The 13,194-nt window shown below is 47.6% G+C and overlaps 1 protein-coding gene across 1 annotated transcript in view; it reads left to right on the top strand.

The window, feature by feature from the left end:
- The window catches only part of LRRC57 (leucine rich repeat containing 57), a 69,772-nt gene that overhangs the window by 29,376 nt on the left and 27,202 nt on the right, over positions 1-13,194 (top strand). The window contains exon 3 of the mRNA XM_078659656.1: positions 9,176-9,311. Coding sequence (XP_078515782.1) covers positions 9,176-9,311 — 136 coding nt within the window. The remainder of the gene's footprint in view (positions 1-9,175; positions 9,312-13,194) is intronic.

The following is a 13,194-nucleotide window of genomic DNA, read 5'->3' as shown; positions in this document are numbered from 1 at the left end:
CTTTAAATTGTGAAACACTTCAGTGGGGAGAATGACTGCTCTCCCTTTAGGAGTAGGTGTCATTTAAAAAGCACCGACAGTGTCGGTGGCTCGGAATGTGTGATGGGAACTGGTTGCCCTGGGCAGCATTGGTGCCCCCAAATGATCATCTGCCAGAACATTGCCCTGGCAGCTTCTGTTGTGTTAGCCAAAATAATCTGTTGGCACGTGATTTCTGGCTGTGTAACTGGTGTATACTCCGAGCATGGTGTCTGAGGAGGCCTTCACCAGCACCAGATGGTTTACGGTGAGCGGTGCACTATTAGGGCCATGTTTTCCCACCTCATAGTAAGTAGATCGTGCACCTGTGAGCAAGGCCTTTATTTGCCCATGTGCGCACCTTCGTGTGCCTCACTCTGCCCAATGCGCTGCCTCCAGTGTGCCAGCCATTGGCCTATGCCGCGAGCACTGCCTCTGGGCGGGACCTGCTGAATTGGGTAGTCTGGGAGTCCGTGTGCCAGCACCTGAATTGAACCTTTTGCACTTTCTCCTTGTGCCTTCCCCAGACTGTTGTAAAGGACGTAACCTCTGTTCGACTTCCCGACCCGAGTCAAGGGCATTTCTGTGCTGGGTAGGAGTGTGATTGCACCGCAATACGAGGTGCTTGTTATGCAAACGAAGTGAAGGGTGCTTACATTTTTAAAGTAAACTGAGGCGTTTTATGGGGCGATTGATGTCACGTGACCACCCATTAGAAGAGCACCGGAAGCAGCGTAGACCGCAAGCCTAATTAATGTTGAGAAGGGTCCCCTTGCACGAGGACTTGTTCTGCACCTCGTTTTGCTGTGACCCACTCATTGGGAAGCGCAGTTCATGGGTTAAAAAGTGTGTTGTGCTCAAGCAAATGAAGATCCTTAGCCCATGTGAGTTTTCAATATTGTTTGCATAGCGCTCCTTAGTCCCTACCAGCCCCCGAAGTGCTCATTCATATGTTTTACTGATACAGATGAAGTGTCAACGTCGCTTTAACGGGAGTGTGGGAGAAAGGGAGCTTTTCCATCCTCACGCCTTTTGCCAGCGCGTCCTCTGAGACTGGCTTTTTTGGTACTAGATTCAGTGTACTTTAGGGGAATATCTGGGGGCGGAGCATTTGTGTGTACTTTTGGTATATGCCGGAGGCAAATGTCTGTTGGGGGGCATTTGTAACCCGTAGTCACGCTTGTGCTTGTACCAGTTGACACCATAGATACCTTTAGGCGTTTGATCTACTAATTTTAAAGATGATGTACAAAAAAAACAGCATTAGACGTTATATTTCCTCTGAGTATCGCAAATTAGGTAGGGGCAACATCTGTTATTTGCGGCGCCCAGAGTGTGGCATTTTGCTCCACACAAAATGTCAATTTAGTGTCCGATCAGCACTATCCTCTTCTTGTGGTACAGTCAGATTAGGTTTTGAGTCAGTCATGAACTGCATGCATGCGTGAGTGTGAAATATGCCTGCACAGTTAACATGTGGAAATGTTGAAGCTGAGGCGCGGGTGTTGCTTTGTTTACCTACCGGGCCTGCTCGTTTTGGCCACATCGCTCCCGTCACTCTGCGTTTGGTTGTGTAGTTGTCCGAGGCCGACAGGAGGCACGGTCACATGAGTATTGGAGAGTTCAGCTCGGGACTTCTTAGAAACATTAACCGGGGCTTGTTCTCGCTGGATTCGAGGTTGTTAAAACCGTATCTTTCCAGTATGGTCTCTTTGTCAGTCTAAAGGCAGCTTGCAGCCCGCTTCCGACTGCGCCCGTGTGGGGGTTGTCGTCAAGGAATTAGCTGTTCTTAAAATAACCCGATGGAACCGCTCTGGTGGCTCCTTTGCACAGTCTCACGTGCGCCGGACTTTCAAAAGTAATTGAACACAGAGTACAGACCCGTGTGCCCGAGAACCTGACTACTCTTGGTTAGCCAGCACGCTCCTGTCAGAACAGGTCACCTCTCTCCTCAAGGTGCTTGTGTTTTTCTTTTTGCTCTAACTGGATGCGATTTTATTGTGCTCCGTTTTTAGGTTTCGCCTGTCGAAAGCTGCGCAAGCAGCGTTTCGCGCAGGCGAAAACTTTTGTGATACCAATGGTTTGTTCAGAATAGCCAAGCACTGGAAACATGGCTGTGCTTGCTTCCCTGCCCCCTGGCTGTGCTTGCTTCCCTGCCCCCTGGCTGTGCTTGCTTCCCTGCCCCCTGGCTGTGCTTGCTTCCCTGCCCCCTGGCTGTGCTTGCTTCCCTGCCCCCTGGCTGTGCTTGCTTCCCTGCCCCCTGGCTGTGCTTGCTTCCCCGCCCCCTAGCTGTGCTTGCTCCCCCGCCCCCTGGTTCCCCTTCCCCTGGCTGTGCTTGCTCCCCTGCAACATGGCTGTGCTTGCTTCCCTGCCACCTGGCTGTGCTTGCTTCCCTGCCACCTGGCTGTGCTTGCTTCCCTGCCCCCTCGCTGTGCTTGCTTCCCTGCCCCCTCGCTGTGCTTGCTTCCCTGCCCCCTCGCTGTGCTTGCTTCCCTGCCCCCTCGCCGTGCTTGCTTCCCTGCCCCCTCGCCGTGCTTGCTTCCCTGCCCCCTCGCCGTGCTTGCTTCCCTGCCCCCTCGCCGTGCTTGCTTCCCTGCCCCCTCGCCGTGCTTGCTTCCCTGCCCCCTCGCCGTGCTTGCTTCCCTGCCCCCTCGCCGTGCTTGCTTCCCTGCCCCCTCGCCGTGCTTGCTTCCCTGCCCCCTCGCCGTGCTTGCTTCCCTGCCCCCTCGCCGTGCTTGCTTCCCTGCCCCCTCGCCGTGCTTGCTTCCCTGCCCCCTCGCCGTGTTTGCTTCCCTGCCCCCTCGCTGTGTTTGCTTCCCTGCCCTCTCGCTGTGCTTGCTTCCCTGCCCCCTCGCTGTGCTTGCTCTCCTGAGTGTGTGTGTGTGTGGGTGGGTGTGTGTGGCTCTGTGTGTGGCTCTGTGTGTGTGTGTGGCTCTGTGTGTGTGTGTGGCTCTGGGGGTGTGTGTGTGTGTGGCTCTGGGTGTGTGTGTGTGTGTGTGTGTGGGGCTCTGGGTGTGTGTGTGTGTGTGTGGGGCTCTGTGTGTGTGTGGCTCTGGATGGGTGTGTGTGTGTGTGGCTCTGGGTGTGTGTGTGTGTGTGTGTGGCTGGCTCTGGGTGTGTGTGGCTGGCTCTGGGTGTGTGTGTGTGGCTCTGGGTGTGTGTGGTACTAATTGCTGTCTGCTGAGCTCGTCCGTAGGGTACAATAGGTCTCACATTTGCGAGAGATTAAGCTAATGGCAATGTAAATGACAATGCCATTTATTTATCTTTTTTCAAGACCAACACATAAATACAAATTTTGTCATTTACAATGCCAATAGCTCTAACTTTTCCAAAGGCGAAACCATTGCATTGTAAATGCTTGTTGACTCTGAAATGAACTGTAAGAAACTGACCTCTTCACCTGAAACTGACCTCGCAAAGCCAATTTCCCTGATCGATCTTTAACTGAGATTGCCAATCAATGTTCAGGACATCGTTAACTTTTTAGTTTCCTTGCACATGCCTTATCTTATTCAGCATCTGTTACTGTTTCTTTTTTTATGTTTCTTCATTACATGGGTTATGCTTTCAATTATAGGTTTGTCCGGCTTGTGGAGATTGAATTTGGGACATTCCTAATAATTAACTTTTGGGTTGGGATACTGTAAATTGAATTTTTGCTATGTGACACTTTGTTTGAAAATGTATCTTATTGGTTAGAATTTTGTGCAGTGGGTGTACATTTATAATGTGAATATTGAGTATAAAAGGAGACGTCTCGCCTTAGTAAAATGAGCAGTCTCCTTTGAATTTACACCGTGATGTATTTCTAGGATCACTGTTACTAGCTGCAGCTAATAAACTTGGTCTCTGACGCCATCCAGAAGTATTCAGTGTCTTTGAATACCAAGACAGGTGACCTCGAAGATCTTAGGCGTGCCCCTGACGCCGCTGGGTTAAACCCCGGTTCTTCAACATGACCTCAGTTCATTAAGGAGGCATTAATTTTCAGTACAGGGACCACTATCATGGAACTCGGCCCCTAGACATCACCCTCACTCCTAGGCTTCAGGGAAAAACCTGAAGACCTGTTAATTTAGCTAGGCAGTTTCTTACACCAGCTTCATGAGATGTCCTTAGGCAGTTAGTGCTTTATAAATGCTTTCTTTCACTCACTGACAACCAGGAATGTGCATATCCCTAGAATTCGTTGTCTAGGTCCAGCCAAGGTAGAAGTGGGTCCCCTAAGCATGGCTGTACGATGGAACAACGCATGCCTGAACGACATGGTCTCAACCACGAATGTGCCTTAACCACTCAGGAGAAGTGTGGCTCAGGGGTTAGAGGCGGCAGACCCGGAAGATGAGATCGGTCCTGGACCAGGGTTCAATTCCCCGCCTCGCCGGGTCTTGGGCTCAAAAATTCCACGGACTCGATAATTCTCGTTCCGGTGCCTACTCAACTCACTGGTTCACACTCTGCGACTCTGGGCAATAGCTTGCTTAATCTCCACTACGGCCCCTCGCGGCGGGATGCCTGGCTTTCACCTTGTGGATACCCTGCTGGGGTTATCTCACAGGGGAATACCAGGACGGGTTCCCAAGGCAAGCGCCTTGATGCCTTCGGGTGATACGTGCGCTATATAAATCGCAATACATACATACATACATACATACATACTCATGCCTTCACTACGCAATTTTGTGGTAAAGACATGATTGGTATAGAGATATTGTGTGCTGAAGATTAACCCTCTACCCGAGCCCTAAAATTTGGCTCTCCTGAAGTGTATTCTACCCGCCCCAATCTATAAACAACCCGACCACCAATTCTGAGTCCTAAAACCCGACCCCCTAGCCCCAAAAAACGACTCCGACCCCAGTATCCCTGCCCTGAGCCCTTAAAGCTTCCCCCTAGCACTGACAACTGCCTGTTTCCTGCTTGCCCTGAGCCCTAGAAACTGCCTCCTAGCCCTGAAACCCGCCACTTACCCGCTCCCTGCCCAGAGGCCTTAAACTCAGTCACTTAAAAACTACTTCGACTCCAGCACCCCTGCCCGAGCCCCTAAAACGTACCCCTAGCCCTTATAACTGCCCCTTTCCCACCTGCCCGGAGTCCTAAAACTAGCCTCTACCACCTAAAACCTCCCCCCACCCCCCCTGGCCCCAGCCCAACTTACCCAGCCATGTCTCGGTCCATCCTTCCTGCACCGTGCCTTCCGGTTCTTCTCACAATCGCTGAGGCAGCTAGAACGCCGACTGCATTAACCACGCATTTGCTTGGTTAAGGCATATCCGTGATTAAGGCAAGGTTTGTTGAGCTTGCGGGGAATGGCACGCATGCTTAAGGCCGCGTTGTTAAGGCTGTTTTCCCCTAAACACAACATTTCAGGGAAAATCACAAGTGGTTTCTAAAAAACAGGACGATCTACAACATTTTCTACCATTAGGGTTTTCTGCAGATAAACCCGCTTGAATGCAGAAAATAACAAATGTCCATACTTTGCAGCCAGGTACTACAATTCAGGAATTAATTGCAATGCCCTTTTGGTCTGGGAAGGTTCTCTTGTTGTTTCCATCCGTGACCCTTTGACTGTTGGCCCAAATAAAGCTGATACGAGCTCAGTGGGGGCAGAAGCAGCCCTGCATCCCCTCCATGTTACACTACAGTGTAGAGCTGCACAGGGCTTCCCCCCACCAACATGTATGTTACTCATGTTTCTCTCTGCAGCAACAGCTGTGTAATGGTATTATCATTGACTGTAAGTGTCAGCTCAGGCCTCCATCCAGTCTGTTTTTAATGGGCCCTCAGCCTTCCACCCGGTGATCTTCTCACACTTAATTACACAGCTGTGCAATTTTGCTCTCTGTCCCCACCAGTGGAGCAGGTCCACCAGCTCAGGGGTGCTTACTTTCCATCGTAGTCGTGTTAGGCCCATTTGACACTCCACCAAGGGCTCCGGAGTCTCGAGGGTCAGGCACCCATACAGGGCGCAGGATGACTCTTCTTGCACTCTGCACTCTCTTTTCGAACCTCTAACATATATGAGCCCCGTGTGCTGCCACCCAACAGCCTCGCTGAGGCGTTGGTCACATCGGGGGAGGCCTTCCCACCCCCCCACCCCTAGGAGCAAATAAAGTTTACCTGATTCTCTTTGGGTTATTCTTCATTGAAGTTGTAAGCAATTATTCCTTTTCTCTTTAAGAAAGAACAGGAAAGTGACTGCTTACTAAGCAGGATCATGTGTCTCTTTAAAAACCAAACTGAGGTTACCAACACAAAAAGGACATGATAAAGATGGCGTGGGTCCTCGTAAAAATACTATTAGCGGTTTTGAAATACTTGAGCCTATCTAGGTATGGTACCTTCCTTTACTTTCATTTTATTTTCAAACGATTCTTATATATGCTTCTAGTCAAATTTTTTTTTTAATATCTCAGTGACATGTGTGTATCCTTAAGGCAGGCTTGAGCTCCTTGGCCCCAACTGTGATTGTTGGGTTAATTCAAGCTCTCCAAGGCTTCTCCTGGAGGTGGCGTGTAGGACAGGAGTTCAGAACATAACATTCAAACAGCATATACAATAATGTATTGACCTGCCCAGTGCTTATCCCTTTGTTTAGTGAAAGTATTTTAATTACACAGCAAGACGAGAGAGGATTGTACTTTGATTATGATCTTTCGTAAGGCGCTGCTGCCCTTCTTTCTGTAGGCTCCCCCTGCTCTGGGTGATTTCCAATGGCTATAGTGTCCAGTCTGTTGTTGGTATAGACATTATTTAAGCACTGGTACAGATTATTTCACTACAAGGTACCCTACCGATCGTGCACAACTCAGTTCAACATCTTTCATCCTTTGTGTTTATTCTGGTAAAAGTTCACACTCTATATTCTGCCCTCTTTTATCTGCCGTAAGGTGTTGCATTTCTAATGGTGCAGCGGGGCAGTTTGCGTACCCGTCCTTTCAGCAGCAGTTTTACTTATTTTGGGACTGAGGTAATGGCCTTGCTGGACAGAGTCTGCACAGTAGCACTTGTTTTCTGTGGATGAGGCCTCCCCGGTTGGATGCCAGACAGGTGCTGAGATACAGCAGTTGTGGCTTTTGGCAAAGACACCCTTAATGATGTATCTTTGGCAGTTGAGGCCTCTGGGCCGATCAGGGCTTTCACTTATGCCACATCGTTTCTTCTATTTTCGGTCCCTAGGGCTAATGTTAGATTGCTGGATAACACATTGATGTTTTGTCTAACAAAGTCTTGGTGCAGTTCACAGCGAAAACTTGCAGAGTGGCCGGGGGACCTGCTCGCAGCAGGTTATGCTCGTTGCTGCACTCTGTTGTTATCAACTTTTCTCTGGATTCTTATTCTGAGCTACTCCTCCAGGACGGTCTCTCCTCCTGCAAGGCCAGGCACGTTCCCAATTTTCCTGTGCAGATTGTCGACTTCTAGAGGAGAAAGTGCAGGCTTCAGAGATGCTCCAAACCCTCTGGGAGACTGGCCGTCAGGTATCAACCCTAGTAATACAGCTGCTCTTCCGGTACTTTGCCAAGCACTAACTTTCTTGGTCAAGAACAACTTGGAATGTAACAACGTGGGGTGGTTTGGATTCCACTTTTATACACGGTTTCTAGACAAGGCATATGGATCAACTGTTTAAAGCTTTATAGCCATCTGGGATGGTTTTCTTTCAGATGTCATTTTCTGGTGTTTCTCAGGCACCGTCTTTGTGCAAAGTGATGTCTCTCACAGCAGATAGCAGTGGTGCTGGCTTCAAGTTGGAGTATCCAAAATAAGAGCACAGTTAAGTGTGAGATCTCTGCACATGGCTGTCACCTGACTTCCTACAGCAACAATCAGGCACAGACAGAGGGCAGGCCTTGCCTAGACATGTCCTCATATTGAACAGATACTGCAGTTCCACCCTTCACCCCTTACCATCTTCTTTTTACCAAATGACAGCTGGTGAAGAACCAATCGGCTGCCTTTGGCTAACTAGGCCCTCGTTAAATTTCTATGGGAATGCAGTCTCCATCCTCCCTCGCTTCATTGTTTGGGTCTCCACCCTCCCGACACAGGAGCACAAGCAGTACGCTCCCTCTGTCTGGGGCAGATGTCCTCAAACTCCAATATATTCCATGTTAAACTAGGGGCTTCTAGAATGGTTGCCACCTGCCCTGGTTCTCGGACTCCCACCACACCTTGTCCTATTTCCATACGTATGCTCGAAAGCATTTTATTCACATGCACTCGACATGCACAGAAGACGACAGTGCAAGATTCTGGGGATTCACATAACCGCTGGCGTTGGCACAAGAAGGGTCAGTAGACCACACTATCTGACAGAGAGGCAAAAGATGTGGTCACACTAAAGATTAAAATAAAATGGTATGCTCCTGCCACTGCTTGATATGAATCGCGTAGGATGAGACAGTAGTTGTATGCCCACTATGAAGACTTGCTGGTGCACTCCTCCAGGACCAAGCACAAGACTAGGTTTCTGTACAACCATTTTATTAGCTAGCACCAGGATAAAAAAGAAAGTGTGGATACCCGTTTCATATGTAGATGGGCACACAGGGCACATGTCTCCATCTGTTTGCCATGCATGGCACATTTTCTCCTTTATTTAAGCATAAATGGCATTTGGCTATCGTAACCTGTAGGAAGGCTGACATTTGTTTTTTCAGTATTAACAGGAGTATTGAGTGCTTATGATTCCTCTAGGTTTTCTGGTCATTAACGTTTTCTTTCCTATGTCCCCCAAGCTTTCCCCTTCCACTGTTTAAGAAATATGTATGTGTGTAGAGTGGAATTTTGGTCAACATTTTACTGTCAATGACTTCAGAAGGATCACCAGATATGTCATCTTACTTTGCCATCTAACTCATCATTGTTCTTTTTATTACCTCAAATGGAAAAGTATCCCATGTTGAGATCTTTGTGTCACAGAAGAAAAGCCTTCATAATGTGGTGGCAAAGTTTTCAGGAAGAATCCAAGAAGTTTGGAATGTGGTGGTTGGGTTGAAGGGTAAACAAATGTACAATTACTCATACAGCTTGTTGTGCGTAGTCTTCCTAGATTCTTCTTTAGGATGTTAAAGTGGACAAGATGAAGTTAATTCTAATTTTTAAACATTGAAATCTGTTCTACAAGCTGAGCAATATGTTCTTTCTCTAGTTTCCTGAAGATCTGCAAAGGCTGACAAGCAACCTGAGGACAATTGATCTGTCGGAGAACAAGATTGAAACCCTGCCGCAATTGATGGGAGCATTTTCTGCACTGAAGAACCTAAATCTAAATCACAACAAATTAAGTAAGAGGATCTTGCGTTCTCTTTTATGTAATTGATCAAGTTTAGACCATATCCGTTTTACATAACAGGAATGATCCATTCCTTTAAAAGTTTGTCTTTACAACACCTTTGTTCCTAAAATGTAATTCTACTGTTTTCAAAGGGAAGTCCATCGATCCACAAATGATACAATTTTGCAGATTTAAAATACTTATATTCTGGCAAAGTCTGTAACCACAGGATTACTAAAATACTAGCTAGCCTTGAGCACCAAAAAATTGGATAAGTAAGTGTCATTCTAAACAAATGCCCTAAAGCTTTGGGAGAGCACTCAGCCGCTCTCTGCCCTCCAGCATTCTATGTGTAGCCCTCCGATTTCCTCCGTGTGCAATTACCACTGCCAACGCGTTTCAGGGCTCATGGCCCCTTCTTCCTGAGCTGGGAAAACACTTGTGAAGCCAGCATGAATCGTTCACCAACTTTTATTTCAATCCATCCCTCCTCCGATGGGCGTGTTTGCATCCACTTCCCCTCGTGCATGATGGGGGATGGAGTTCGTCATGCTGGAAAATCTCCTTTTAGTAAGTTCATTCGTGTTTCCCCATTATTTTCTTTTTATTGTTAATTCCTCTGAGTGAGTCATAGAATAGGAAAAGGGAAAGCTTAATCCGCACGTTGAGAGCGGTGCCGCGATGTCAAGCTCAGTCCCGACCGCGGTCTCCTTTCAGCTGCTGACCGATGTATTCCTCAGCTGACGGTGGTGCCTCTCCCCACGGCCAGGCAGCCGTGCAATTAACAGTCTAAACAAATGCCCTAAAGCTTTGGGAGAGCATTCAGCCGCTCTCTGCCCTTCAGCAAGTAAGTGTCATTCCAGGTAAAATATGAAAACGTTTGAATTACTACAACTGCTGGACTCCTACATGAATTAAAATGAACACAAGCCCCGTAAGCATTTTCCTCTCCTTAGAGTTAATGAGAGAGGTGTAGCTTATGTATTTATTTATTTGTGATTTGTAATGCGCATGGCTGCCTCAGCAACGAGGCGTCCCAGCGCAGACCAGAAACCAAAGAGAGAACAGGGAGACCTGCAGGCGCCTAAACATCAGATAATGGAAACAGCCAAGTTTTTATGGACTTACGAAACATCAAGAGATTTGGGATACCTCTAATGTGCGCAGGGAGGGACTTCCAAAGTTTAGCCGCTAAGAGGCCAAACGAACGGCCCCCGGCCCTCGCTCTCCAGACTCGAGGGACACAGACATGCCCACTGTCGGCAGATCGCAACGCGCGTTTGGGCATGTAGGGCATCAGTAAACAGGATAACCCAGCAGGGGCTTGGTGCTTCAAGATTTTATAAGAGATGCACAGCACCTTAAACTGAATGCGCTGTTAGATGGGCAGCCAATGAAGCTTGGGGAGCACATGCACCACCGAACAGGATTTGGGAAGAGCCACTAACAGACGCGCTGCCGCGTTCTGAACCCTCTGCAGGCGTTAAATGCTGGCTTTGTTGGCACCTAAATATAGGGAATTTGCATAATCAAGCCTAGCAAGAACGGAAGCCTGCATGATAGTCAGGCGCACTCTGGGAGAAAATAAAACAAGCAAAGGTCTCAGTCCTCTCAAGAGCCCAAAGCAAACAGCGGCAACAGCTTTTGTCTGTTTCTCAAATGTCAATCCATTATCAAACCAGACACCCAGGTTCTTAACAGCCTCCTTAGGTGACGGGGCGGGTTTAAGATGGTCAGGCCACCACTGTTCGGACCAGAGTTCCTGGTCCTTCCCAAACAGTAAGATCTCGGATTTGCTGGCATTTAATTGAAGACAATTAGCCCTCATCCAATCCAAGATAACCGACAAGTCCTCCTTAAACCTCTCCAAGTTGGCACAGCAGTTTTTAGAAAAGGCAATCACCAGCTGGGTGTCATCGGCGTACGACACCAAAGACAGCCCCCTGTCTCTAGCCACTTCCGCCAAGGGTCTCACATAAAGGTTAAACAACAACGGGCTCAAAATAGAGCCCTGAGGTACCCCCTGGCACAGGGCATAATCCTGGGAGTGGAAAGGTGGCACAAAAACCTGGAAGGACCGCCCTGCCAGGAAGGACCGGATCCAGTCCAGGGCACCACCCCTAATTCCAACTGCACGCAGGCGTTCAAGAAGGATCGCGTGAGACACCGTATCGAAAGCGGCACTTGGGTCCAATAGGACCAAGGCCGCGGAGTCTCCCACATCCAGCCTACTCTGAATGGATTCCGTTACAGCCAGGAGTGCTGAGTCAGTGCTATGGCGAGGGCGAACCCCATGTTGAGATGCATCGAAGATGTTAAACTCATCGATATACTTAGACAAGATGGAGTTTGCATGCGCTTCTACCAGCTTGGCCAAAAAAGGCAGCTGGGATATAGGTCGATAATTGCCAGGGTTTTCCGGATCAAGAGATGGCTTTTTTATCAACGGAATGACTTTAGCGTGCTTCCACGCCCTGGGGACAGAGGCTAGTTTCAGAGACCGAGCTTGATCCACACTTAAGCAAGGTATTCAGCGCAAGATAAACTAAGCTACTTGGAGTTCAAGAGTGATGCATAAATCATGCATAACAGAAAAAACTCTGAGTGCCTTACCATTTTAGATTAAAAACATTCAAAAGGAAATTAGTTTATTTTCCTTAGCGGGAACTCCTATCAGTTAGGTTGGTAAAATTGCAAGATAAATTAGAAACTTTGTTCTCCATCCATGCCACGCTATTCCTGTTACTCTCTGAATTTGAAACGTGGGTGACTTTAATGCAGTGCTCAAAAAAACCCAAATAGGGTGCTTTTAATCTCAAGGAAGTAATGAGCCTGTTCAGTCTCTCTCAGAAGGAATACATTAGTTGAAAGTACTTACATGAAACATTAGAGGCCTTAACAGTCCCAGGAAACTAGCGCACATGCTTGCATACCTTGCTAAGCATAATATCAAAATAGCCTTTCGTCAGAAGACCCCCTGGGTGACTACGTACGAAAGGGTGTTTGCTAGGAATCGAGGGCCATTCAGGCATTCTCTTACTCTAGAGGAGTAGGGTGCAATACGCTGTTGTCATTAGAATGATTGTTGACACTGAACACAGATATATTATGTTGCAGGTTTTGATAAACAATGAGCATATCATAGAAGTCAACCCATACGGTCCTAAAACATATTTCCCTAATTTGTTTTCATGATCTAATGACCGTCTCTAGGATAATCTGGCTACCCGCACCTTTTTGTGGGGTGGAGAGTTTATTGTCACGCTAGATGGATAAGGGACATTGTCAGACTTAGATTTGATCAGTTTGACATCAGATGGATAATACAAAAATCAGAGGGATAAAACAAAACTGTTAAAGTACTAATTACATTGAACGTTTTTAGCCAGAAACAAATTACTAGTTTACTTTAAATTGCTTTAAAGTGCTAAATGGATTATTCTATCTTAAGAATGTAATACATGTTTTAAATGTTTAATTACACCATAAAGCAATTCAACTTTATGAGAATTTTCAATGAATTCATTAGCAAACCCTGTTTCTCCTAGTGGTAGCAATAGGATGGTATCCTGATGTCCAGTTAAAAAGAACTGCATCACCAGCTGCTAGTGCAGAGAATTATGAGATTGTGAAACTGCATGGTGTTAGAAAGGCGTCCCCGGGGGAGGCAGAAGATGTCTGACTGACCACCCCTAGGTCCACCTCTCCGTCGAGGAGTAGCCGAGCGTTTGCTGAGAGGCCTCCTGAATGAGGGTCCTCTCCTAGGATCGTACAGCAGAGTAATCACAACACTACAGATGGACACCACACAAGAAGTTAAGTTCTCAAGCTTTATAGGGAATAAACGGTTGCTGGTTCTTGGCAGTATGTACAAGCAGATCGGGGGATCTGGA

The sequence above is a fragment of the Lissotriton helveticus genome, chromosome 9 (genome assembly GCF_964261635.1).
Source record: "Lissotriton helveticus chromosome 9, aLisHel1.1, whole genome shotgun sequence".
Classification (NCBI taxonomy): domain Eukaryota; kingdom Metazoa; phylum Chordata; class Amphibia; order Caudata; family Salamandridae; genus Lissotriton; species Lissotriton helveticus.
This window is presented reverse-complemented; position numbering and strand designations above follow the sequence as displayed.